This window comes from Pelodiscus sinensis, chromosome 5 (assembly GCF_052426305.1).
Source record: "Pelodiscus sinensis isolate ZL-2025 chromosome 5, ASM5242630v1, whole genome shotgun sequence".
In the NCBI taxonomy this organism is placed as follows: Eukaryota; Metazoa; Chordata; order Testudines; family Trionychidae; genus Pelodiscus; species Pelodiscus sinensis.
The window spans coordinates 127,086,025-127,113,299 of NC_143056.1; the positions used below are offsets into that span (position 1 = coordinate 127,086,025).

The following is a 27,275-nucleotide window of genomic DNA, read 5'->3' on the forward strand; positions in this document are numbered from 1 at the left end:
AAACCGCTAGCTCGAACTTAATTCGAACTAGCAGAGCACTTAATTCGAACTAGCAGAGTGCTTAATTCGAACTAGGTAAACCTCATTCGATGAGGATTAACTCCTGGTTCGAATTAAGTAGTTCGAATTAAGGGCTGTGTAGCCACTTAATTCGAACTAGTTGGAGGCTAGCCCTTCCCAGCTTGTCCTGGTGGTCACTCTGGGCCAAGCCAGGGAAACTCTTCTGCCCCCGTCCCAGCCCCAGAGCACTTAAAGGGCCACAGTCTGGCTACGGTGCCCATGCCACGTGCAAGCCTGCCAGCACCCAGCCAGCAGACCCTGCACCTGGCATGGCATGAACCAGCCACTCGCTGCCACCCAACCCTCCGCCTCTTCCCAGGACCAGGCTGGCAGCTCCCAGGAGCCTGCCTGGGGTCGCAAGAGGCGGGTGCCCGCCTGGTCTAGTGTGGAGATCATGGACCTCATCCAGGTTTGGGGGGATACCTCCAACGTCCACAATCTCTGCACTAGGCACAGGAAAGTGGCTGTCTAGGGCAGGATAGCTGCCAGCCTGGCCACCAGAGGTCACATGCGAACCCAGGAGCAGGTTTGCATGAAAATCAAGTTGGTCCAGTGAGACCCCCGACCCTGAGCCCTGAGCTTAGAACATAAGAACGGCCGTACTGGGTCAGAACAAAGGTCCATCTAGCCCAGTAGCCTGTCTGCTGACTGCGGCCAACACCAGCTACCCTGGAGGGTATGGATCAAAGACAATGACCAAGCCATTTGTCTCGTGCCATCCATCTCCAGCCTTCCACAAACAGAGGCCAGGGACACCATTTCTACCCCCTGGCTAATAGCACTCCATGGACCCAACCTCCATGACTTTATCTAACTTCTCTTTAAACTCTGTTAGGGTATGTCTACACTACCACCCTAGTTCGAACTAGGGTGGTAATGTAGGCAACCGGAGTTGCAAATGAAGCCCGGGATTTGAATTTCCCGGGCTTCATTTGCATGTTGCTGGGCGCCGCCATTTTTAAATGTCCACTAGTTCGGACTCCGTGCCCGCGGCAACACGCGGCACAAACTAGGTAGTTCGGATTAGGCTTCCTATTCCGAACTACCTGTACTCCTCGCGGCACGGGGTTCGAACCAGCGGGGATTTAAAAAGGCCAGTGCTCCGCTTATGCAAATGAAGCCCGGGAAATTCAAATCCCGGGCTTCATTTGCAACTCCGGTTGCCTACATTACCACCCTAGTTCGAACTAGGGTGGTAGTGTAGACATACCCTTATAGTTCTAGCCTTCACAGCCTCCTGTGGCAAGGAGTTCCACAGGTTGACTATTTGATTTGTGAAGAAGAACTTTATTTTGTTAGTTTGAAGCCTGCTACCCATTCATTTCATTTGGTGTCCCCTAGTCCTTATATTATGGGAACTAATGAAGAACTTTTTTTTATGCACCCTCTCCACACCACTCATGATTTCATAGTCCTCTATCTTATCCCCCCTCAGTCTCCTCTTTTCTAAGCTGAAAAGTCCCAGTCTCTTTAGCCTCTCTTCATATGGGACCTGTTCGAAACCCCTCATCATTTTAGTTGCCCTTTTCTGAACCCTTTCCAAGGCCAAAACATCTTTTTTGTGGTGAGGAGACCACATCTGTACACAGTACTGAAGATATGGAGTACCATAGTTTGATATTTCCCCTCCTCCTTCTTCCCCTGGCTTCCCCCTTCCAGCTCCCTCCTCCCTGGTTTCCCCCTCCCCTCTTCCACCCTCTCTCTTCCCCTCTCCCACCTCCTTTTCCCAGTCTCCCCAGAGGGTAATTCCCCCCCCCCCACACACACACCCAGTTTTGTTAAATAAAGAGAGTTTCTATTCCTTTATTTTTTACATGAAGAAGGGGGGCTAGGGAAGGGTAAATGGAAGGAGGTGAGGGAGGAATGGAGCACGAGCCCCCAATGGGGAGGACTGGGGTGGCTCTGTGGGCTCCTCGGGGTGGAAGCTCTCCTGCAGGGCCTCCTGGATCCTGACAGCCCCCCGATTGACCTCCCCCCTCAGATGGCAGCCTGCGGCAAGTGCAGCCGGGCTGATGGCCGAGTGCTGTGATGTGCCAAGTGTGGGCACTCAGGGCACTCCAAGACAGGACTGCTTGGCTGTCCCTCATCGAGGTAGATAAGCAAGTGGGGAACCCTGAGAACTGTCTGTCCGAGGTGGGGGTCAGTTCCCTATAAGCACAGTCCTCGGCTAGCTTGAGGCAGCAGCTCCATACTCTAAGTCCCAACCTGATGCCCTGCTGGCACTGGTTCCGGCCAGCCTTAACCTCGGTTCAGGGTCCACTCAATGTGGACATGCTAGTTCAAATTAGCAAAACTGTAATTCAAATTAGTTTTTAGGTCTAGATGCACTAGTTCGAATTAGCTTAGTTCGAATTAACTAATTCGAATTAAGTTAGTTCGAATTAGTGCTGTAGTGTAGACATACCCCTGGAGTCAACAAACTTCTCCATCATCCTCAGTGGTTGACTGGGTGCCCACAGTAACTTTAGCCTCTGCAGTCTAGGGCTCTCGCAACTTCTTAGAAGAAGCCTACAACACACATCTGCTCTCCACTGCAAACTGAGCTGAGCTGCTGCCTTTTATGCCTTGTCTCCAGTCCAAGCATGCCCTGCCCCACACACATATCCCTCTGTGGCCCGCACGGCATTTGTACCAATCATCCTTGTAAGCCGTGTGCTTGTGCGGCTGCTCAGAGAGATTCATATGCTGCCCAGCCGATTACCAGAGCACACCCAACTAGGTTTTTTGATTTGTCCTAATGGTGCATAGTCACACGTCTCGCTGCACATACAGGAAATTATTCTGCAAGTGGATGGAAAAGATTAGAGGGAACCCTGATTTGCTTCATTGGCAAAACTGCATGTGTCCCGTTTGCTGTTCCTGGCTGATGATCCCTTGGCAAGAGCAAAGGGGACACATGCAGATTTGCTAATGGAGACGGGACGGGGCTTAGAAAAGGGGCCACCCAGGCCTATGGGACCCTAACTGGGCCCCTCTGCCTGAGCTGGGGATGGAAACCAGGAGTCCTGACTCCCAGGCCTGTGGCACCTGATGTGGCTGCAAAGCCTCATGGGGCAGCCCTGACACACACACACACAAGCTGTGCTCTCTCTAGGGGAGACTGATTGGGGGAAGGGGAGGCAGCAGCAGCAACCCCTGAGACCTGGTCCGCTCCCTGCTGCTTCGCTTCCGCTCCCTCACACGTCGGAACCCCCTAGTTCCGGAACCATACGTCCTAGCCCTCGTTTCCCTCCGTGACACACGCAGCGGACTTACCGGAAGTGACTCCTCCAGGACAGCGTTTAAAAGCACACCAAAGATGGCAGCGCCCTGGGACCCTTATCCCCTCCCTTTCCGCCTTCTCCCGCCGTTCCTTGCTTCTCAGCGCGGCTCCTCAGACGGCCTCGTTTCGAGAGGGCGGGGGGCGGTCGCCCGTTGCGCGAGGACTGCCCGGAGCGGCGCGCGACCATGTGGAGGGGACTCGCGCGCCCTCTGCGCGCGCTGCCAACGGCCCCCGGAGGTCAGAAGGTCACCAACTGCCCGGGGGAGTGTGTGGGGGGGGGGGGGTGTTGTGCAGCGAACCCTCGGTCTCGTGTCCCTCGCCGCCCACCGTCCGGCCGTTACACTGGCACCGTCCGTGGGGGGAGGGGCGGACTCCTGGGTGGCTAGAGGGGGGAGGGGCTGGGCGCCGGGACTGGGGTTCTGGTCCTGCTGGGGGTGGATCAAGGGGTCTAGTAGTTGGGGGGCAGGGCCTGGGGGGCGTCCAGATTCCGGGGGGCAGGGCCTGGGGGGGGCAGATTCCGGGGGGGGGGGGGGGCTGGGGGGGTGGGGGGCAGATTCCGGGGGGAGGGGCTGGGGGGGCAGATTCCGGGGGGAGGGGCTGGACGCTGGGACTGGGGTTCTGGTCCTGCTGGGGGTGGATCAAGGGGTCTAGCAGTGGGGTGAAGGGCTGGGGGGGGGGTCCAGATTCTGGGGGGGAGGGGCTGGGGCTGGTATTTGGTAGCTAGTGATTTGGGGGGAGGGGAGAGGAGCTGGAAGTTTGGGCTCCTGGGTTCTTCTATCCCAGCTGGGGGGTGATGGGGTCCAGTGCTTGGGGGGGAGGGGGGGGAGAGGCTGGGGGCCCAAACTCCTGGGGTCTGTCCCAGTTCAGGGAGGTTAGAATGGGGGGTTCTGGCCCAGTCTGCCACGAACCCCTTCCCCCACCTGTCAACTGGGCGTGCGCCTCTGAGAAGCCCTTAGAGTTCCCCTGCATGTTACGGTTTCATTCTGTGCTTGGGCCGGGGGGTCTACGCCAGGTTTCCTTGGTGGCAGATCTAGGATCCAGCAGAATCTCATCTCTGTCTCTCCTGCTCGTAGTTTAAGGGCTAATGGTCTGTGCAGTGGCTGTCTACATCTCTTTGCCTTTTATTTTCCAGATCTTTCTTACACCAGAGTCCTCATCGCTGGTCTGAAGAACTTTGTGATTCCCCAGAATTATGACAGTGAGTACCAGGCATGGAGAATTTCCAACATAGAAGGGTAGCAATGGGTGTCTTGTAATGTTGGATGCATTTGTCGTCTACCTTGGAAATGTGTTGGGGGAAGATGTTGAGTCCCTGTAAGGGGCTGGAGGGGGTAGGTAAGGGAAGAACATTATAGAAAGCATATTACTATTTTTTTGCAATGTGATGGGGTATTGACCAAGCACGTTGTCATAATCTCTTGGGGGAGCATGGGTTATTTGTGTGGCATATTACTGATCTCACTATGGGGAGTGGAGAGGTAAATAGGAGCCCCATATTCTGAATCATCTGCCCTAAAAGAAAGCATTAGTGACAGTGTGAGAATTGGTAGTATTATTGCTAGTTTGAAGAGAGAACTTCTTGAACAGAGTCCTGAACAAAGCTGCCTTTTTGCCTTAGAGAAGGCAATGTTCTCAGCCCACAATAGAGCCAATATCTCCCTTTGCTTAGTGTAATATAAGCTGAGAGATGTATAGGCTCAGAGACCTGGGTACAGTTTCAGAAGCTCATTGAGGGAAAACTGGCTGATGATTCCTGACTGCCAGTTCCATGTTTGCATCCTTTTGCTACAGAGCTGCCTGAGTGGAAAAAGTGGAAGTGCTTAAGACTGAGATCCCTTTCTTTTTTCATCCTTCCAGATATCTCCATCCCTGAGAGACCCAAACTGAAGTTCATAGACAAAGTTCCAAGTGTACCTAAAGTAAGGCGGGAATTCAAGAACCTACGAGACATCCGTGGCCCATCCACAGAGGCCACTGATTTCACCGAGGGACAGTATGGCATTTTGGTGAGTGGTAGATGCACGCTGGGACATCTTTGGTCTGAATCTTTCACCCAGAGCAAGGAAAAACAGAACCCCATGAGCTGACGCCCGGAGGGATTATGGAAGTGATATGAGCACTGTAAATGGGTTTCAGAAGCCTCTTTGTCTATATCTGAGTCATAATTCCTCCCCTGCTTGCTTTCCTCTCTCTTTGCAGGCATTGGGCGGGGGTTACCTCCACTGGGGTCACTTTGAAATGATACGCCTAACTATCAACCGTCACCTGGATCCCAAGATCATGTTCGCAGTATGGCGTGTCCCAGCCCCTTACAAGCCTATCACTCGCAAGAGCCTAGGCCATCGTATGGGTGGGGGAAAAGGTGCCATTGACCACTATGTGACAGCAGTGAAATGTGGCCGCCTCATTTTGGAAGTGGGTGGGCATTGTGAGTTTGGGGAGGTGGAGCACTTCCTCACACAAGTGGCCAAGAAGCTGCCATTCCCAGCCAAGGCAGTCAGCCGCCAGTCCCTGGAGGAGATGCGGCAGGCAGAAGAGGAGAGAAGACGCAACAACCAAAATCCATGGACTTTTGAACGTATTATCACCTCCAACATGCTGGGGATCCGCAAGGTGCTGAGCCCCTATGACCTGGCACAGAGGGGGCGATACTGGGGCAAGTTCTTTCTGCAAGACAGAGTGTAATGACTAAGTGGGAGTAGGAGGGGGAAAAAATCTCAGGGCCTTCCCTGACCTGTGAGAAATGCAACTACTGTGGGACACAACCTTGATCTTCCTTCTGCAGCACCTGTAAGGCCTCTGCTGGTTACAGCCCATCTTGCATGGCAAAATCTCCACAAGGGGGCAGTGAAGTTGAAATCTGCCCCTCAGCTTTAAATGTAGCTAAGCTATGTGCAGTAATGATGGAGGTGTGAAGAGCAGGCTCCAGTAATCAGTGATTATTTTGGATTAATAAACTTTTCCTACAGTAACACTTTGTGGCTGTGTCCCTATGCCCTCTTTATGTTGGAGGTCAACAGCAATGTTTTCTTTAATTTTTTTTCCATCCACAGGTTGAATAAATGTTATGCATGACAAATGATGCATGTGCAGATATGCACCACTAGTAGAAACATGCTGTCAGCTGTGGGCACTTGGAATCTTTCCTGGGTGGCTATTAAAGCACTCAGCTTACAGGGAACATACGCCAGAGGGGTGAAGAGTATTGTTGAATGGCCAGGCAGGGTATCAGTCTGTCAGGTATTAAGTTAGAACAGTGGTTTCCAACCAGTAGATTGGGATCTCCAGGTAAACCTTGGAGCCTCTGACAGGTGAGTCTGACTGATTTGGCCTAGAGGCTGTCAAGTGCAGGCACTTCAAGTGCCCCGCCCCCCACTGCTACTCATCTCCTGCCCTTGGGAGCTTTCTAGGGAGGAAGAGGAAGGGTGCTGGTGTCAGAGTTCCCCCTCTCCCACCCTGTATCCTTTTTCTACAGAGTGGGGACAACAGGACTTGGAGGGAGTTTGCTGGCTGCTTCAGGGAGTGGGCCAGGGCAGAAGTGATGCTGCTTTAGCCCTATTGCACTACCAGCAGTGCCCACATCTCAACTCCTATGCCAGTCATGAACCCCAGCACCCTTGCATCCAAATGTGATTCCTGAGCCTGGACCTAGACTCCCTTTCCTCCCCCCAATCCCAACTGCCTGCCTGCCCTAACAGCAGCTCAGACCCTTTGTCATTCCAGGTCCCTCAATCCAAGACCAGAGCCTTCCCTCCAACCTTCTGCCCCAGCCTGATGATGGGTAAGAGAGGGAGGATGGAGTGAGATGGGGCAGGGCCTCGGAGAAGGGGCAGGGGTATTTATATGAGGTAGATCTTGGATTGCACTTACATTCAAGAACTGATCTCATGCTCAAAAAGGTCAGAGACCCTTGGGTTAGAGCCTGTGGTGGTGTTCTGATTAAGTCAGAGAGATTAGACACCCCTCCCCCCAAGGGCAGGCCCATCCCATGGGACCATGTGAACTTAAGGTATGCAACTCCACCTATGTGAATAACATAGCTGGAGACAATGTACCTTAGTTTTTCCTGTCCCTTCCTGTGCTGTAGCTTGACCTATCACCTCCCCTTATGCTTGTTCTGGTGGAGTACTGGTGGCTGAGAAAGCACTCTGATTAAGTTAGCAGGTGGTTACCAGACTTGCTAAAATCAGCCTCTGGGGATCAATTGCCCCAGTACTAGTCTCACAGTAAGGGTAGGTCTGCTAGAAACTGTATTGTTGAAGTTAAGGGACCTCACCCCACCCAAGATGACATCCTCCCAAATGCCACCAGCAGCCTGCTACATATTGAATACAGTGGTCACAGTACAATGGTCACTGCACTGACCTCTTTATTTAGGAGGCAACTTTAGTGCAGATTGTGTCTTTTGAACAGTAACTATACAGATAAGTTAGATACAAGTTCTGGGCACAAGGGGGTTCTCCTTAAGCACTGAGACAGAGTCCTCTGCTCCACTCCTGTGTTCCCCTCCATGGCAACACATCTCATTTACCTTCTCTGTAAAAGGAGAGGTTATAATATTTCATGAAGGAATCCCTCTTTCTGAAGAACTTCTCACTAGCCAGTAGCTCATGTACACTAAATGCAAGGGAGTAAGAGTAAAAGCAATTTTTGTCTGCCCAGATGAAAAAAGCATAAGAGCCATAGAAGCAGCTGGGTATTTACAGATTTACAGCATCCAAGTCATTCCTCCCTCCTTCAGAGAGGATACGTATATAGTGTATAAAGGGAGTAGGGAAAAACAAATACACTTAAATGCACAAAGTAAGTGCCAAATTTTCAGGTGAGATTTCTGTAGGGTGAAGGAAGCCATCCTACATATAAACAAGGAAATAGACTATTTTGTGCCTAGGAGACCCTAGCTGAGTGAGTGGGAGGCAGAAGACAGGAAGGCCTATCAGTCATTCAGGTCAAATAAGTTCTGATTCCCACCATCACCAGGAGGAGTGAACAAGGAAAGAGCCAGAGAAATAGGTGTCACAGGGATCAGAGTGAAAACAGCGATGTTGCTCAGCTAGGAGAAAGACCGCTTGATGGTTCAGGGCCTTGATCATGCTTCTGCTGCACTGAACTACAGCCAGCAGATGCTGTCTTGAATCCCTGTCCACTGAGGAGAACTGAGCCCCCAGGGCAACACAGGCAGGACTGTGCCATTCCCCACCCTTCAGCAAGTTTGTGCTGGGTGTAATGCAGCCCGTTGAATGGATGTCCTCTGCAAGAGTCTCTACTCACACAAGTGGGCAGGAACCACTAGGACTAAAAACAGCCAAACTAAAAGGCTGATACTTAGAAGCACTTTTAAAACACAGTAAATAAACATGAAGTCTGAAAATGGTTACACCAGAAGATGAACATCCCTCTTAGTATCAGCCAGCATCATCCATGAGGTGTCCTGTTTGGTTCAGTCTTTGTGACCCATCCTCTTTGTTCTATTCTGGGTTGGGATAGCGCCTTGGTTTGAGCATTAGCCTGCTAAACCCAGCGTTGTGAGTTCAATCCTTGAGGGGGCCCTTTAGGGATCTGGGGCAAATCTGTAAGGGACGATACTTGGTCCTGCTGTGAGGGCAGGGGACTGAACTCGATGACCTCTCAAGGTCCATTCCAGTTCTATGAGATGGTATCTCTCCATATATTATATTATTCCTCTGCCCTTCCAGCCAAGAACATTCTGAGTGGTGAATAGCTGGCAGTTAGGGTCCACTGCCTACACCTGTGTCTTCCCCATAACCAGGAGGAGGTAGATCTGGTGAGAAATCCAGGTGGGAAAGTACATTTGAAGGGTGGCACCAGGGTAAGGAGTGGGAGAACGGTGAAAGGCCATCTGCAAATCCATCTGAAAAAAAAAAAAAAAAAAAAAAAAAGTATAAATGGATCCTGCAGTCCCATCCACAACACATGCAGGCCCCTTTGCTGTCAGTAACCTACCATCCCAACTGGGACCTTTGACCATCCCTTAGGCTTGCTAGTGATGTTTCAGAATTGCACTCCTGCTCACTTCTCAATCTTCCTATTCTCCTCATGGGGCCAGAGCGCCCCCTGCTGCTCCCATCTGACATAGCACCCGCTGATCAGTTGTGGCATGTCAGACATGCCCCAGAACATTTAACAGTTGCATTCTGCAGCGCTGCAGCTAGACACCTAGCAGATTTACTATGTAGATCACTTTCCCCATCCAGAATAAGGGCACGGAACAATCACATCACAGAGAAAGCACCCCAAAAAGCACAAATATTGACTGAGCCAAACTCAGCTGCTACTTGCAGACCCATCACATCGTGACACCTGGCTCACCTGTGATAGGTGGGGGCCGGAGATGGGCACTCAGGCAAAGATGCCCCCAATAGTGGAAGCCAGGATGATGACAAGGATGATACAACAGATCATGATCATAATCTTCTTCTGTTTGGCAAGAGAAAGAAATGTAAACAACCCAGTCCATGAAGTGAGCTTACAGCCAACTATAAATGGAAAGGGGGGGGGGGGGGAGAGGGAAGGGTCACCTGTCCTTTGTGTGTGTCTCAGAGCAAAGGAAGGAGATCCATAGCATGGGCCGGAAAAAAAGGACAGGGATCAGTGAGTAGTAGGATGGAGCCGTAGCGGGAGGGAGTTAGGCTTTTCTTTCACAGAGGACAGGAAATGTTTTCTCTTTGATGCTGGTGGCCTGCACAGGAAATTATGGTTCGGTGACCTCATTTCCTCTTTCCCTCAACTCACATGCCAAAAAAACCAAAAATCCAAGATCCAGTTGTGCTGAGATGTGATACAGGGGCCCCACAAATAGCTAGACAGAAAGGAACTAGCCTGCCCTGCATGTACAGCCATGCAGAATGTCACCCCCCCAAGGAAAAGGCAACACGTGCTCCGAACGTCCGCTTTCTTACCAGAGGCACTGGATACCGCACAGCAGCAGAGGAGAAACCCCGACCAAGTTTTCTGATCCAGGTGGGTGTAGCGGAGAGGAGAGGCCCTTCTGGGGACTTGGAACAACAGGCTGGCTTGAGTGAGTGGAGTGGAACCAGCTGGCATGGAGATTATAAACAGAACTCCTTCCTCTCTGCCACCAAACCTGATCACTTCTGCTATTCTGAAAGAGGAGCTGTCTCTTTAAATGTCAGTGTCAAGTGAAAGCAGTTCTCAGCTCAGTGCAGGAGGCTCCAAGTCCCAGTCTCATCTCCCTGTCCCTGGTGCCATCGTTCACCCTCTGTCAGGCAGGGCATCATATGCCTTTCCCCACCTGTTTCTTTACTCAGCCTTGCCTCTCACCATGGGATGGCTAATTGGGGCAGGACTACAGCTGAGCCGCATGACAGATCCCAGCCAAGAGGATTCTGAACTAGTGTTTGCATGGAGCAGCCTCTTCACACCTGGACTTGGGCCCTATGCCGTGCATTGAGCAGCACAAGCTGCATTACTGGTGTGCCAGAGAGAACCACAGTCTGTTGCCTGGCAATCCAGCTAATCATGTCTCCTTTATACTGGGAGGAAGGTTGCTTAGTGGCTAGAGCACTAGACTGGGACTGGTGTCCTAGGATCTATTCCGAATTCAGCCCCGGGGCAACCACTTCTGGCCTTGCCTCAATTTCCCCTTCTGTAGAATGTGGGTAGGGATACTGAACTTGCTTCAGGTACATCTACACCGCATGCTTATTCTGAAATAGTTATTGCGAAATAGCTTATTTGGAAATAGCACATCCACACTGCAGAGACGCCTCAAAATTAGTCCCAGGCAGCATGTCTATACTAGGGAGCAGCTCTCAATTTAGAGCCCCAGGAGGCACTGGGGAGGAACAACTTTGCCCCTCACTAGGGCCATTCTATTTCGAAAAAGCATCAATGGAATGTCTAGACGCGCCGCATTTCGAAATGGGTGTTATTCCTCGTAGAATGAGGTTTACAGATTTCAGAATAAGTCGTCTGTTATTTCCAAATTACTTCAAAATCACGGAATGGCTGTGTAGACGGTCACACTGAACTAGCTTTTATCCTCCATAAGTCTACACAGAATTGTTATTTCGAGATACTAGCATTATTTCGAAACAAAGTTCTGCCCTTCATTCTAGCCAAGTTCTGTCTCTACCATGAGCCAAGGAGAGAGCACAGCTGCCTCACCCCAGACCAAAAGCAGCTTAGGTGTCTATAGCTAGATGTTGCGTTCAGGCAAGGCCGGCTCACACAGGGAAAACGACAGAGGCGAGAGGCTGTGTGTGATCAAATACAAATTCATTTATTTACTTTTTTAAATTAAAAATAAATCAAAGTTATAAAAAGCAACCTGGCACACAAGCCAATACCTTTGCTTGGGAAGACCAGGACGTTTCCCCATCTCTAGAACCTTGGGGAGTTTCAGGAACACCCTGCAGCTGCAACAGCAACCTTACCCTGGCAGCAGGCTCCATACCCACCCCCTAGAAAAGTCACAGACATCAAGACCTAGAGAAGAAGCAGACAAATGGGAGCTCTCTCCCAGCTCCGTCTGTGCACCAAGGGGCACTGGCTAAGTGCAGTCGTACATCAGGATAATGGGAAATCAAGCTAGTGAGTGCTTAGTGGGTAGGAGATGTGCAGCCCCTAGCGCACCAGGAAGGATGGCGGGGGTGGAAGGGTGCACCTGGACCAGCCAGATGCTGCTAGAAAGTTTAGCCAACTTCATGATAGCAATCTCCCCCTCCTGACTACCAAGGACTGTCATCCCCTTATCCTTCTCCAACAGGGGGAGAGAACGTGTCAAGTGGATTTAGTGCAACCCTTGCGGCCTCTATTTATCAGACCAGGTGCAAACTGAGTAGACTCCCCCCACCATTCTGCCTTCAGAAGATCACCACAAAAATAACTGCCATTGATTCAGTCCTTAGCTTCTCTACCGTCACTGCCAAGCACAGAGCTGAATTAGTAGGATGGCATTTCTGCCATGGAAAGAGCTACCTACTGGGAACCAAGCCCAAGACCTCAACCCCTCCTTTCCCACAGAGGCCACCAAATGATGGTCCTACAGCGACAGCTGGTCATGTGGGTTTGGGTGTGATCCTCCCAAGCTGGGTCACACCCAAACCCACATCATACCAGTAAAAACAGGCCACCCTGATTTGTGACAGATGCAGACAGTCAGGGACTGGCTGCTAAGAATAAATACACACAAGGACTCCTGATCCAGGCACATTTAAAACATTCATGGAAACTCAACAAGTCCTGAGTATACAGAACACACACACACACACACACACACACACACACACACACACACACACACACACACTAAAATTATATCCCCAGGAGGGGTGGGCAGTTATACCTGCTGGTCCCACAACCCAAGGAGAACCCCTCTCTTCAACAAGGATCAGATGAGGTCAGTGCTCAGATTCATGCTTGCTATTTAACAGAATACGTCACCCACCCTGCAGTTTTCCAGGAGACCTCAGCCCTGCAAATCAGAGCCCAGGGTTAGAGTTGGGTGCAGGAACCAACCTGACAGTTTTTGCTGCTTAGAACAAACAAGTAGGTCACAGAGGTTCACGCTTCAAAGCAAACAGCTTTAAATTCCTCCCAGTTCTTCCACCAGGATCGCAGAGACAGGGCTTACAGGCCCCTCCTTCTGCACACAGGCACCCGTCCGGTCAGGAACGGAGGAACAAGAAATGTGGCCCATGCTTGGCTGAGCTCTTGCTGGGAGTCCTGCCGAATGCATCCCGGTGCTTGGCTGTAGACCCACGTTTCAATGCCAGCCCCAGCCTCTAAGAGCATCGAGGACAGCGCTGCATGCCCTGCTCCGCTTCGGATCCAGTCCTAATTCTGGGGTTGGCAAGGTGGAGGATGCTGCTAAGTCTGTGTCTGTTGGTTTGACCCCCGTCCCTTGCTAATCCTGGTGGCAATGCAATGCCTCGGGAGCCGATTCCGGTGCTACACAAGACTCAGCATCCAGGCCCTGAAGAGCTGCAGAGACCAGCCTCAGTTAGTGTCCAATATGCCACACAGCTGATCCAGGTGAGCTCCCAAGCCCTGAGCTCCCTGTCCTAGCCAGTACCATTTGGAGGGGTAGTTCTTACATCCCCTGGCCTCCTCCAGTGAAGATTGTGAACTGTTAAAAAAAACATCTCCCCCAAAGAGATGAGAATGAGACAGGCCAGTGAGGTAGGAAACAGTCCTGGGCATTCCCTTAGGTCTCTGCTACCAGTGGTGGGAATCCCACCAGGAAATGAGATCCGACCAAAACGGGAAGCAACATTGGGCGGGGGTGACTTGGTGGCAGCTTCTCTGAAGTGCATCAGTGGTGCAGGACACAGTTACCATCTGGAGAAGGCGAAGCAAGCTCAGATCCTCCAGGAGGGATGCGTCAACTAGCTGATGAACGGGCAGAAGGGAAGAGCTCCACCCTAAAGGGAAATTATTCACAGCAGAGCCCAGAGAGCAGGCCGGGATTAGCAGGTCCAGGAAAGGCAGGGGGAACAGGAACTCGGTGTGTGGGGCACGAGGAGGATCACAAGGGAAAAAGCTCACCACCAACCCAGGAGGAAGATCAGGAGTGTCTGGAGAAACTAAAGGAAGAGGGGAGAAATCAGTTGACACTGAAAAGCAGCTAGAAGGGTAAAATTAAACACGGATCTCTACCCTTAATAGATCCTGGGCCCAGGTAAAGATGGGGAAAACTACCCTTGCAGATGGGGGCAATAAGCTAGCTGGGGGGGAGCTCAGAAAATAGCCAGCACACGCACCCATATGCTGCTGCTACCTTGTGCTCCAGAGTCTCAGCTTCCACTCAAAAGGTGAGCGTCTCGCTCTGCTGCTTGTACAGGAAGCCTCACAACCATGACTGGAGTGAGGGGAGGGAGCCTGGAGCAACTTAGAGAAGCGTGTGAACTGCCCTGCTTGGGAGGGTCATTGAAACGGGGGGGGGGGGGGGCAGCTCATTGGGAAAGGGGAGGGCTTTTGGTGCCGAGGATGGGTGGTAAATGCCGCTTTCTCTCTCCACATCCCAAATTGAGCCAAGCACCTTGGTCAAGCTCAAGGGCACATTCAACCCCCCCCCCCCCCAAGAAACATCACATCCCTATTTTGATTATCTGCACAATCTACAGGGGGTGGGGTCTAGTTTTCATGACTCACAGGGCAGAGCTTGGAAAAATCCCACCTACTTTTCTTCTCCAATCCACCCCCTGACCCCTGCAACTAGGGAATGGAGAACAGATCAGAATTAACTCTTCAGATCCCTTTTTGCACAGCAGCCCTGCACTCGGAGTCTGCAGAGACCCAGAGAGATGTGCATGAGCCCTGTGAGAACAGTACAAATGCCTTCTTTGGGGCAGACTAACAGCTGTCTGCACTTGGGCCTCATCCATAGAGCTGTTCTCTCCATTCTAGAGACCTGAGCATTCACGGTCCCCGATTCCCAAGTCACACTCTTTACCCTCTCTTGCCAAAACCACCGCGCCTGCCACATCCCCAGTGCCCAGAGGCAAAAAGGTTGAAAAATGCAAAGTGCGGATGCAAAGCACAGAATCCAAAGCCAGAGCCAAGAACCCAGAGCACAGAAATCATACCCACAAGCCCAAAGAACAGAGTCTAGAACTCAAAGTACAGCACAGCACGCAGTATGGAACCCAAAGCACGGAACCCAGCCTAGAACCTACAACCATGGCCAAGAGCTCACAGCACAGAACCCGAAGCTAGAACTCACGAAGTTGATAGCATGGAGCGCACAGCACAGTGCCTAGAGTCTAGACCCCAAAACCAGCATCAGGAACCCAAAGCACAGAACCCAACACGCGCAAGGTTGAGGACACCACACCTCGGCTAGATCCAATGGTCACTGGGGAGGACACATTTCATTCCTGGCCTACGGCAGGGTTGGTCTCCCTTAGTCTCCAGGTATGATGAGCAGAACCCTACCCTATGTCCAAGGCACCCACCAATCTACACCCAGCTCAGTATGGTTTGAGCTCTCCTGGGCAGGCAAGCCACAATGAATTCAAGTCACTCCACCACCTTTGCTTGACTGCCACCCGCCTCCCCAAGCCAGCACCCGAAGAGACCGCCACATTGCCCACACTACTTACAGTTCAGAGCCAGCAACCCTGAGGGCCAGCTTTACTTGAGCCCTACGGAAAGTCCAATAATCAGAGCTACTATTGCCAGCAAGACAACCACTACCACAATGATAATTAGCGTTTTCTGGAGGAGGGGACACAAAAAAAAAAAAAAAAAAAAGAAGCCATAAACAGTAATGCAACAGCAAGTGAGAACAGAATCTAGGGCACCCCCAGCATGCCTCCCTTTTAGAGACAGCTATTTCAGAGCGGCAGAGCACGGATTTCAGCCATCCCTGTCAAGCAGAATGGCAATTTTTCCTACACCTTAAAAATATTCATCACCAGAATCTTTCAGACAAAAGAATCAGAGCTGTTGCATTTCTAGGCTTCTTGACTTTGGTCCCCCCCCCTTAATTTAGTCTAGAACTAGCCTTGTCCGGCAAGGAATACTGCAGGGACTGGCCTTAGGGCACTGGGGACACACAGCTACTCCCATCCCAGCCTCAGTTAGGGGCACTACTGGGAGTGATGAGTAGAGGCATTCCCAGCCCTTCCCAGCAGGGGGTGCTGTAGAGATCAGGGCAGGAGCATTAGCTGGGAGGGGGGGGAGGCGGGGAGAGTTCCCAGCTACTCCAGACCTCATCTCTCCCACCAGGGGGCACTCTACTGGGAGCTCAAGTTACTCCAGCACTGACTTTTGCCAATAGGGGGCACTGTAGGGAACGGTGGGTACAGCAGGGGAGTGGGGAGGAATGCTGGACCTCTGGGGATGGAGCCTGGCTCATGACCACATTTATCGAGATAAAACAGAGAAGAAAAGGCCCGGGAGGAGCCCGGAGCTAGTGAAGTGAAGCAGGGAGACCACCCCAAGCAGCTGCCTCAGAGGGATGCAGTGTAGTGCCTTGTGCATGGAAGGGCTCAGCATCCAGGCTGTTAGAGAACTGAGGGCGAAGGGGCTGTTAGAGAATGGAGGCTGTGAAAGAAGAGCAAAAGGAAGCCAGAGCGAGGGATGAGGGAATATTACTGAGAAATCAAGGGGTCATCAGGGCCCCTGATTTGCTCTGGGCTTTTGCCAGCCAGACGCAATGGCTCAGGCACTCAAAAAAGGTGTTCAGGTCACTCTCTCCCTGGAAGTCACACCACCTTTGAGAGCCTTTCCCATCAGGGAGGAGGGACAGAACAGGGATGGGGTGGAAGGACGGAGAACAGCGAGGTCAGAGAAGGGTGGGATGCAGGCGAAGGATGAGAGGAGGGGACTGGAAAGCTTTTGCGAGGGAGGGAGCCTGAGCATGTGGAATAGCAAAAAGGGAGTGGGGCTGGAAGCAGCTTTGGTTGGAGGGATGGGACATGATGGATCTAAGAACGACTCTGGGTTCTGTGGTGGATTCGAGTTGGATGGGACACTAAGGGGTGGAGATTTGGATGGTGGAATGGGTCATGACTGGATGGATCTAAGAAGGGTGAGATGTGGGTTTTGAGTAGGGGTTGGATGGGGAGCGATAGGTGGGATTTTGGTTGGTGGGATGATATCTAAAGGCAAGACAGGGGCCACTGGTTGGAGGAGATCAGACAGGGGCCTGTCATAGGTCATTCTCACCCTTCTGGCCTCACTCTGGTATTTCACGGCCTTTTTGGTGTCAGCCACAGCCCGCTCCACAAAGCCCACCGACTGGTCCATGTTGGTCTCTATGCGGTCAATCATGGCTCCCTTTCAGAGGAAGAGAGACGGCGCGAGCAGCAGAGCGCAGCGGAAGTGGCAAGGAGGCAGAAGAAAGCGAGAGAACCATCGAGGACCCAGGCACAGATTCGGATTCGGGGGACTCACCTTGCGTGTCTTGTTCTTGTATATCAGAGCCTTTTTGGTCTCCTCGCGCGCTTTCTCTATGTGGTCTACTGTGTGCAGCATGTTCAGCTCTATGTTATCTATGACTCCGCCCTGTCAGGGGAGCAGGAAAAGAGATGTCAGGAAACTCAGACATCTAAAGTGCCCACTGACCTGGGGCACCTCAATCACCCAGAGCACGTCTACATTGCACAGTTAGCCCAGGCTTTTACCCAGGTTAGGAAGGCCTGGGCCAATCAGCCGTGCACACGCAGACCTGAGTTTGGAGGCTTGTTAAGCCTGGGCTAGTTGACTCAACTAGGGGGTGGGGGCTAGAGTGAGAATGCAGGAGAAATAACTAACTTGTGTGCTGATTGTCCTCCAATGCCCTTCCCAAAATGCCCATGAAGGAAAGACGAGATCTCCCACAATTGACTGGGAAAGAATCCTAGAGCATCCCAGAACAAAGGCCCAGGGATGCAGCTCCGTGAAGAGTAGGGACACACTAATTCGGATAAGGCTTTGCAGTGGGGATGCTCATTCAGGGGCAAGGCTAACGGTGGGCGCTCGGAGTGAAGACACAACACAGGCCTTCCTTGAGGCCCCCAGCATCAGCTCCTACCATGCACGTGCTCTTCCCACCAGGAGAGCCCAGCCCTGCCCTTGGTGAGCAAGGCATTCATCCCCACCGCCTCCACCCCACTCTTCTCCCAAGCGCAGAGGGGTCGCCATTGGCTGGTTGGGCTCAGGGTCAATCCACCGCTTCTCAGTACAGGAAAGGGGCACACTCACCGTTCCCTGACTCGCACGCCGCCTCCTCGGCATTGCATTGTGGGTAGAAAACAGAAAGGGGGCCTCAGAGATGGACACTGATGCCCAAGTTGCAGTGAGAGGTGGCTGCACTCCACAATGCAGGGCTACTTAGGGGGCATCAGGATAGCAAGGGGAGGGTTCCCTCAGGGACACAGTAGAGTGGGCCTTAGCTGCAGGAGCTCTGCGAGTTCGTAGGAAAGCCAGGCACTGAGTAGTGGGACAAAAGGACAGGCCTCTTGGCCTCCATGACATCAGCCATGTCAGCAAGATCCTAAACTCACGCGATCTAGCTCCTGCATCTGAGGTACGGCCACGGTGAAACAGGTGGCTAGGAGGCACCAGGTTTCAGTTGCTTGGTTACCCATTCCAATTCTCAGGCTGGTTGCTCAGTCACCCAGTTTCAACTACCCTTGCATTGCTTTGATTACGTGGTTTTCACCTGTCCCGACCTGTACGTTTCCTTCTTTCCTACCCTCGGTTTACATGGTCACCATGCCATCTCCTCCCATGGTTACTCAATTACCCTGCTCCACCGACTGTTACAGACCTGTCACCTTTCACTCGGATGCTGTCACCCTGTTCCCTGGTTGCTTAGTTACCTGTTACCAACCCCACCCTCTGCTTGCTCGGTTACCCTTTCCCTATCCTGGTTGCTAGGTTACCCCTGCCTGCCCCAGTTGCTCAGTCTTATTCCTCCAGAGGACCCCAAGTGGGCTGCTCAGCTGCGTAGCAGGCCCCTCCTGGGTTGTTCTGCTTGGTTACCTGGTTTTCCACCAGCATGGCGATGTCCACAAACATGTCATGGAGCTCCTTGATGCTGCTCTCGAGCCGCACAATGTCCTTGTGCCGCCCCTCAATCTCACTCAGCGCCTGCTTCGAGATCTGCGAATCCATGATCTGGAACAGAGCCGGGCCGCCTCAGTCACCGCCTCACACAAGCCCAGATATTGCCAAGGAACCACAAGCCAACACTCTGCCATTCCCACAGCTCGGAGTCTCCCTGCTCCTGCCCATCATCCACACCCTGACACCCAGCACTCACTGCCCAGCCCTCAAACTCCTACTGCTCACCCCCCCCATCCCAGCATCTCCCCCTAGATTTCCCATTCTATACATGCTGAGAGCTACTGTTGAAGATATCATCATCATCATCCTGTTCCAAGGTGTCTCCTCACCCTGCACCCCTCCATTTACACACAGACGCCCGTTCCCACTGCATCCTCACCCCAGATGTGAATATTGATGGGTTTCCACTCTCGAGCATCTCCTCCAGCTCCTCATCCGTTGTGTTCTTCCCAGCTTTATCATTGGAGAAAGAAGAGCGATCACATCAAATCCCTGTAGAACCCACACGGGATGGGGCGGGGGGAGAGGGATTCACTTCGGGTGCTCTTGGTGACAAGTATATTTGTATGAATCCTTCTGGCCTCCAAACTGAGAAATGTCTTCCAAGCCCAGATCCTAAACATCCTCTATATTCAGCAGACACAAAGCTAGGGAGGAATCCTCACACTGCTTCCCCACATTCCCCAGCAGGGGGCGCTGGAAGGGAGGTTTATGGCTAGGGGTTTGCCCAATTCACTTGGGAAGTGAAAGGTTAACTGGTGGGGACTGGAGTTGCTCTCCCCGCCCCCCCCACCGCAGGTAAGGTGCTGCTCCAGCCCTATAAGGGCAGCTCTGGAAAGGGGCCGCTTTGATAGGCAGGGGTGCTCCGGCCTGCGGCATGAGGGAGGGTACGCTCCAGCTCAGCCGCCCTCCCCCTTTAATCGGTTAAACATTACGTTTAAACATTTAGCCAATTCAATGGGATTTTACATCCTTAAGATTCACAATTTTCATAAATTTCACGCTCACGGTATTTTAAAAAAATCTTAAATTCTGTGTTTAACAAAAACCACACGTACGTACTTTAAAAACAGCAAAATATAAATGTGAAGGCCACAATAATTCCTCCTCCCAAAAAAGCAACGTCCCTTCCCTCCCCCACTCCTTGCCCCCCTCCCCCATATCATACCACCCTCACATTTGCACTGCTGCTGGTGGCAGTGCTGCCTTCAGAGCTGGGCATCTGGCCCAGCAGCCGTCGCTCTCCAGCCACCCAGCTCTGAAAACAGAAGATGTATGGGCGGCAATACTGCAACCCCTCTACAATAGTCTTGCAACCACCTTTTGGATCAGAACCCCCTGTTCGGGAAACACTGTATAGTACAGAGAGAAGTACTCAAGAGATTGGCTGTCACGGTCCACGACAAGTCTTTTTTCACAGCTGTGAATTTGCTAGGGCCCTAGTTATGATCTCTGCAGTAACTCAGCACACAAACTTGAGCGGGGGAAAAAAAAAAAATCTCCATTCCTGTAGGCAATTAATCCCATGACCTCTTTGGCTGGAGAGGAGGGGCCCCGTGGGCCACACGCCCCGAGCAGGAAGGGTACATACTGATTTCGAGCTGCCGCTGGATCCGCCCTTTGCTACGTTCCCGGAAGTCAACCTGCGCCTCGTTGTATTTGGTCATCACATCGACGAACTTTCGTGAGAGGACAGAATGCTGGGGGGGGAGGGGAAGGGGGAAAGGAGTGGTTCACTGTATCATCTGTATTGTCATAATGTGGGTTCAGCGGGCACTGCTCGTCCAGCTAGAATAGTAGCAGACCACAGTACAGCCCATCTTCTCTCTGTATCTTTCTCCTTACTCTGTCCCCAGGCCATCTCTCACCTGGTCTGGGAATGGCACAGTTCATCTCTCTGGCACCCTCCCTCTTCCCTAAATGCAGCCTGGCTAATTCTGATAGGAGCATCCACTGCAGCGCTGAGGAAGTGATGTTACTTGCCTGTGCCTCAGTTTACCCATCTGCATGGCAGGGCGAATAATTATCTGGATAGCACTCAAGGTCTGAAGGAATTATCTAGCCCAACCTGTGTAACAGGCCAGAAGATTTCAGCCAGTGAATGCGCCAAGGAGACCAGAACTTTTGGGAGAGCTAGAACAGACTGTGGAACATCTGCTCTTGCATTTGAATAACAGACACCTACAGTGTAGGGCTGGAAGGGGCAAGTCAAGTAACAAAGGAGCCACCTCAGCCTGAGGCGAAGTCATTTGAATACTTAATTACTATCCGAATACAAAATTTGCACCTTATTTCTGGTCTGAATTTGTGCAAAACCAACATCCAGCCGCTGGATCTAGTTCTGCTTTTGTGGGACCTGAGCCAAGGATCTCTCTCCTGCACATTTCATTCCCTGTAAGGTACCAGCTCCCCACACTGGACTGCGGCAGCGTCCCCACCATCTCCAATGTGGCTTTTGTCCCCTCTGCCTGGGTGTAGCCCACTGCCTCTGGGTCCCATTGAGGGCTAGAGGCAGGTCGATATGAGGATTGTAGCATGTGCCTTGCCCACCTGGGATTTCCGTATCCGTAGATCTGCTGATGACTGGATCTCATCCTGCTCGATGCTCCGCTCCATGCCTGGGGACACAGGCAAGTCGGGTGAAATAATCGAGGGGTGGGAGGGGAAGCTGGGACCAGCTGCACAGTCTCACATCTCAGCCTCCCTGCCCACATTCCCCTCTTCCCTTAAGAAAGGGGTTCATCTCTTACTGCCCCCACCCTTCCACAGACAAGTCAGGGGGCTCAGCCTGCTGCACCCTCTTGCTAATCAGGCACTGGGATAGTGCTTGGTCTGAGTGGCCCTGTTCCGCACTAGTGGAACACAGACCATACAGGCTGAGGAGCCGCCTACCAGCCAGGCCAAGAGGTGGGTCTTTTAGCACAAGCTGTGGAGACCAGCACATTAAGATCCAAAGGCCCCTGGATCCATCCCGGCAGCTAATGCCCCACGAGTGGGGGGGGGGGGGGCGGGGATTGCAGGGGAGGACTCCTGCCAGGAAGGGTCATTTCCAAAAAGCAGCCCCGGGGAAGTGCAGGGAGGAAAGGGCACTTCTGAGGAGGAGAGAAGATGGGCGTGGACAGGTGCTGGTCAGCCCTAGAGGGGACTCCACAGTAAGAGAAGACTCCAAAGACAGCCAGCACGGGGTGGAAATCGACCTCTTACTCTTCAGCTTGTTTCGAACGCTGTTGGCCATTTTCTTGATCTCTGCTGTGAGCTGCTCCAGGTCGTCCTTCGTCTCTGCAAAAGCAGAAGCAACAAAACACGGGCAGCAGTAGTTGGGAGACCTCGGCCAGTAAGGTCCCTAGAAGAGCACTTCCTGGGACTCTCCTCCCTCCCTGGCAGAGATCCGTCCTCTATCTCCTCCCCCCCCCCCCCCCCGCCCAAGGTGGGCCAACCCCTCTCGCAGGAGGGCGACCTGGGTTCACTCTTGTTTGGGGGGCAGGAGAAAGCTCAGACTTACTTTGTTCGGGGATGGGGGCGGACAGAATGATACTGTACAGCTTCTTCGCCCCCTCCACGTTCTCGGCAATTTTCTCAATGTTTTGTCGGGTTTCTTCAATCTAAACGGCAAGAGGAGATGGCTATTAGCTATGTTACAGCAGCACCTTACCGCAATCAGGGCTGCCAGCTGCTAAGGGCTGTTCAGACCCATTCAGCGATGGCTCCTGCCCCATTCAGCTCACACTCTAAACAGGCCAGACAGAAAATGGCTAAGAGGGGAAACTGAGGTACAGAGCAGGGAAAGGATTTACCTAGGACAGTGTTTCCCAATTGGTGCTCCATGGAACCCTGGGGTTCCGCGAAGAGCTGGCACTCTCCCACCCCCTCTTAAAGAGATAGAGCCGCGGTGGGGCTTTTTTTTTTTTTGCGCTCAATGAAATGCAGCCCTGGGGGTTCCGTAGCCAAATAAAATGGGGAAACACTGACCTAGGGTCATCAAGCACCCAGATCTGTGCCCTGTCCATAGCTAACCATCAAAGGAGGTGTGTAGGGGGCGAGGGAAATCTCTAGTCCCAAGAGCTCCCTTCTTCCCACTCCCTCCTCCCGGAGAAGGGACACAGACAATATAAACTAGGCAGAGGCCCATTCCAGGGCCACGCTGCCTCCTCACCTCCGAGAAGAACTCGTCCATGAACCCCGTGTTGTCGATAGCAATCGCCACGTCGTCGGCATCATCATCCTGGTCCTGCTTCTGTAAGGAAGGGCAACGCCGGTGAGAGGATGAGGGAACAGAAGAGAACCCCTTAGTAACCCCCATGGGAAGGCAAGTGTGCAGGTGCTGAGACTCTGGGAGGGGACCCCCCTCAGAACGAGGAGGGTGATCCAGTCCCACCCAGGCAAATCCAGAGCGACGGCACTTATTTCACTGAAGTCACTCCCAATTTACCTGGGTGAGACTGGGATCCAAATTCCAGCCACATGTGGGACCCAGAGACTTTGTGGAAGCTATTGCTGCTGCCAAAGGGGATGTGGGGAAGAGACAGCAGGACTGGAGGAAGGTAGAGAGGGTGGGGGAGTCAGGAGGCATACTGTGGGTAGCTAGCAAAAAGGCAGGGTTTATAGTGGAGAGGTCTGGCCCCAGCTTTAAAGTTTCCCTTGGGAGGAAGTGGCCCTCACCACACACCCACCAGAGCAGAAATGAGACTAGTGTAAGGTTAAGACAGTGTTCACTCCCACTAACGCAGAAACATTCCCTATTGCCACAACGCCCGCCAAGCCACCTGCCCCCCAGAGCCCCACCTGCTCTGTTGGCCCATCTCAGGAGCAAGCCAGGTTAGACACACACACTGGCCTTCTGCCATCTCTGAGGAGCAACAAACTCAAGCGGTTTAGGAGCAGTGAATGTCTTGTGTCTAAGATCTGCTGAAAGGGCCTCGTTTTCCCACGTCCTGCAGCTTACACAGCCCAGTGCAAAACACGTCCATGCTGCTTCCAATCACATTTCCACCAGGGAAAACCTGGGGTTAGTGCCAATGAAATCAAAGCAATGTCTCCACACTCGCTCTGGTGTCAGTGAGAACAGAATTCAGCTCTTCCACTCTGATCCACAGGCCTAGAACACTCCCAGCGCATCTGTGTAAATAGCTTTGCCACAGGCTCAGGGACTGATGTGGGGCAATGCATGATGGGATAACCTAGTATTTCTCAGCCAGAGGTATGAGTACCCTTAGGGGTACTTGAGAGAAGTCTGGGGGGGGGGGGGGGAGGGGGTAAGTCAACACAATTGAAATTTGTTTTAAGTTGTACAGCGCTTTATTTTTGTACTTTTTATACCCCAAAAAAGTCAGCGCCTGCCCGGCTACAATTAAGTTGTTAAACAAATGCGTTGCAAAGGTAGAAAAAAAATGGTGCGTGTCTGAAAACGGTAGGTACCGGGGGTACCTAGTTTTTTTTTTTTTTTTTAATAAACGGGTAGTTTATTTAAAAAGATTGAGAAACACTGGGATTACCCATCCCGCTACAGGACCTGCCTCACGTCAGCTCTACATGCATATCACCTTCAACATATTGAGCTCGTGCCCAGCTGGGACCTACAGCACAGGGTGGGGTTGTAGATTCAAGTCAATGCCTTGAATTGTACCTGGAAGCAAGTAAAAAGCTGGCACCATCTACCCAGGGCAGGAGGTACGCCCTGCGCCCTCCGCTGGGCTCACTAAACAAGCATCTGCCGCCTGCCCTAGCTGAAGCTCATAAGAGGCCTCCAAAGGGAGCCCCAGGTAGTGCTCAGAGCAGTGATCCGACAGAGGTGTCAAGAAGCGCCCCAACAAGGAGGGGAGATTGCAGAGTCCGAGCCAAATGCACAGGATAAAGGCACGCCTGCCCACCAAGCCTCCACAGATTGGCACTCTCACTTGCAGACAAGGCCGCATGACGACTTCCGTGGGCCCTAGGCACTTCTGCCCTCGTGGGCCCTTTCCTCCATTAAAAAAAAAACAAAAACAAAACAAAAACAAAACAAAACAAAACAACACAGTTATTTTTGATATAACTTTAAATACTTCAACATTTTTTTCCTGTTTTAGGCAAAAATTTAATAGATTTTCGTGGGCCCTAAAAGTTTTGTTTTTTTCTGATGAGAAAAAAATTAAAACATTTTCTTCGACCCTAAAAGTTCATTTTTTTTCCTTCTGATTTTAAAAGAAATTAAAACATTTTCGTGGGCCCCTGAAAGTATCGTGGGCCCTAGGCACTGTGCCTACTGGATAAGTCGGCCCTGCTTGCAGAACAGTAGAGGGTGACACTACAGTTTGACCCCCGCAGGTCTGGTAACATCCATGGTTGCTGGGACAAAGAGCCCCAAGCAGCTGTTGGCAGCGCCCAGGGCGACAGCCAGGAGGGGAGCCAGCCAGGAGGCCAGTGCTCCTGGGAGACCCCTCACCTCCCCTGGCCCAGGGCCCATCGGCTCAAGATTTCTGCGCTTCCACAGACCCATCTGTTCCAGGCATTTCCTTTGCCCAGGGAGGGCAATTGCAGCTGTTGACCGTCAGCGGCCAAGGATGCCTGACCAGGCCATGCACGGAACAAGCCATTGGCCGTATCAATCCTGAGTGCTGGGTGGCTACTGCTGAAGCAGTCGCCGCTGCCCTATCCGAGCCCTGCACAGTCCCCTGAGGGAGGGGGGGAAGGGATAATATTTCTCTGCATCTGCACTTTGCGTATGTTCAGGGGGCTGGCAGCATGGAGTGATCAGGAAAGACAGAGACACAAATGCGTACACGTTACACGCACCCACTCTGTGTTCCCGCTGTCCTGGGGGCTGGGACAGACAGCGGTCGACGGGCCTGTTACAGCTGTGGCTCAAAGGTCTTGAGGCACCAAGGTCAAATCCCTCAGCTGACACACACACACACACACACACCCCACCCACACAGACACAAGGGTGTGGTGTTCTGTACAGCATGACTAGGAGATGTGGATGACAGGGTGATGGTGCACAAGCAATCAACCTCCGAGGGACGTAAATGCCAATGAGAAAGAAGAATCTCTACTTAAGAGGAACATAACTAGTTCTATAGCAGGGGTGGGGAAATCTAAGGCCTGGGGTCCAGATGCGGCCCTTGGCTTGCCTGGATCCAGCCCCCCAGGCTCAGGGCTCTCCTCCCCACCCCCAGCATTGGAGAGCCCACAATAATGGGGCGGGTTCCCACATGGCCTAGGGGATAGGACATTCGCCTGGGGAGGAGGACAGGGTCACAGGTTCGAGTCCCACCTCCCCTGGGGTCGGGTTGGGCAGCCCTGGGCTGGAGCATACAATCTACTAGCCTGGGCCTCCCTAGGTTCTGGTGTGGGAGGGAAGTGTAAGGAGTGTCTTCCCTCCTCCATCAGGGCTTTTCACTTTGCTTCTCACTTGTGTGCAGCCCCTGACTGATTTTTCTGTGGGTCAGAGCCCTCCCCACCCCCAGCCTAAAAGAGGTTCCCCACCCTGGACTAAAGGGATGAAGGCAAGAAAAGGAACATTGGGGTTCAATGTCAGAACCTCTCCGAGTGGGAGACTGATTCTCAAGGGGAAAGAATTTCACAATGAGGAATCCTGACTCGAGACTTCTAAAATCAGACGCAGCGGACAGCTAGGAAAGGTTGAGTAGGGCCTAGTGGATGCAGCCAGCTAAAATATGCAAGGAAGGGCATTTTCCAGCTGGAACAGTCACTCGTGACCTGTGGCTAGATAGGAGCCAGTGACCTAGAAGTAAGAGGCTCCTTCTCTCTCCCATACCCTCCAGCCCCAGAGGCAGGAGATGCTAAGGCTGGGATGCTGCAGAAGGGGAAGGTTCCCGGCCTAGAGGAAAAAAATCTTTGGAGGCTCACAGGCAGAGTGCCCACCAGGGCATGCCACGCACTCAGGAAAGGCTGCTCAGCCATCTGCATTCCCAAGCAGCACAGCTGGTCTCTCAGCTGGTCCCAGACACACACTGGTGGTGGGGAAAGTGGGGCTGCCTGTTTAGGAGCGTGCACAAGCCTCCCTGCCCCCCTACTCTTCCCCACACCCCCAGCCCAGTTCTTCCTCTTTTAAAGTGACCAGGACTCCCCTAAACCAGGCTCAGCTATGGGGAGGGGGGGCTAACATCCTTCCACCAGATCAGAAGGGGAAGGTGCATCCCCTAGGCCACACACACAGAGATTCACCCCAGAGCCATGCACCCATCAGCCATCTGGTTCTGCTACTTCCCCAGTTTAAAGGGCAGGAGTCTGCGTCACTCTCCAACTCTCCGGCACACCCATCACCCCACCCCCAGCTCTTGGTTTAAGAGACAGATGACCATCCCATCCCCCTCCTTCCCACGAGGTCTGGCAAAAGCCAGGGCCAGATGGCTGGCTTCCCTGTTTAATTGCATTACACCTTCCCAACGCACTCTGCAGAGACACAGAAAGA

General features: G+C 52.4%; 2 protein-coding genes across 8 annotated transcripts in view; one reads left to right on the plus strand and one right to left on the minus strand.

Annotated features, from left to right (window-relative positions):
• The first annotated feature begins 3,424 nt into the window (after nucleotides 1-3,424).
• Nucleotides 3,425-6,294, plus strand: MRPL16 (mitochondrial ribosomal protein L16). The gene is made up of 4 exons (XM_006110308.5): nucleotides 3,425-3,559; nucleotides 4,455-4,520; nucleotides 5,180-5,328; nucleotides 5,522-6,294. The coding sequence occupies exons 1-4, from the start codon at nucleotides 3,508-3,510 to the stop codon at nucleotides 6,005-6,007; spliced, it is 753 nt and encodes a 250-aa protein (XP_006110370.2). The 5' UTR covers nucleotides 3,425-3,507; the 3' UTR covers nucleotides 6,008-6,294.
• A 1,366-nt stretch (nucleotides 6,295-7,660) lies between these two features.
• STX3 (syntaxin 3) overlaps nucleotides 7,661-27,275 on the minus strand; it is a 31,591-nt gene continuing 11,976 nt past the window's right edge. For 2 of the 7 annotated variants that reach the window (XM_075928488.2, XM_075928490.2), the window contains exons 2-11: nucleotides 23,016-23,096; nucleotides 22,365-22,464; nucleotides 22,067-22,141; nucleotides 21,413-21,480; nucleotides 20,454-20,562; nucleotides 19,242-19,315; nucleotides 18,779-18,913; nucleotides 17,207-17,317; nucleotides 15,409-15,523; nucleotides 11,565-13,890 (exon numbers count right to left, since the gene is read on the minus strand). In XM_075928488.2, the coding sequence (XP_075784603.2) occupies nucleotides 15,440-15,523; nucleotides 17,207-17,317; nucleotides 18,779-18,913; nucleotides 19,242-19,315; nucleotides 20,454-20,562; nucleotides 21,413-21,480; nucleotides 22,067-22,141; nucleotides 22,365-22,464; nucleotides 23,016-23,096 (837 nt within the window). In that variant the 3' untranslated portion in view covers nucleotides 11,565-13,890; nucleotides 15,409-15,439. Of the gene's footprint in view, nucleotides 9,195-9,652; nucleotides 9,761-11,564; nucleotides 13,891-14,458; nucleotides 14,516-15,408; nucleotides 15,524-17,206; nucleotides 17,318-18,778; nucleotides 18,914-19,241; nucleotides 19,316-20,453; nucleotides 20,563-21,412; nucleotides 21,481-22,066; nucleotides 22,142-22,364; nucleotides 22,465-23,015; nucleotides 23,097-27,275 lie in introns of those variants that run through there. The other 5 variants (XR_012903706.2, XR_012903705.2, XM_075928489.2 and 2 more) reach the window with 5 other exon arrangements.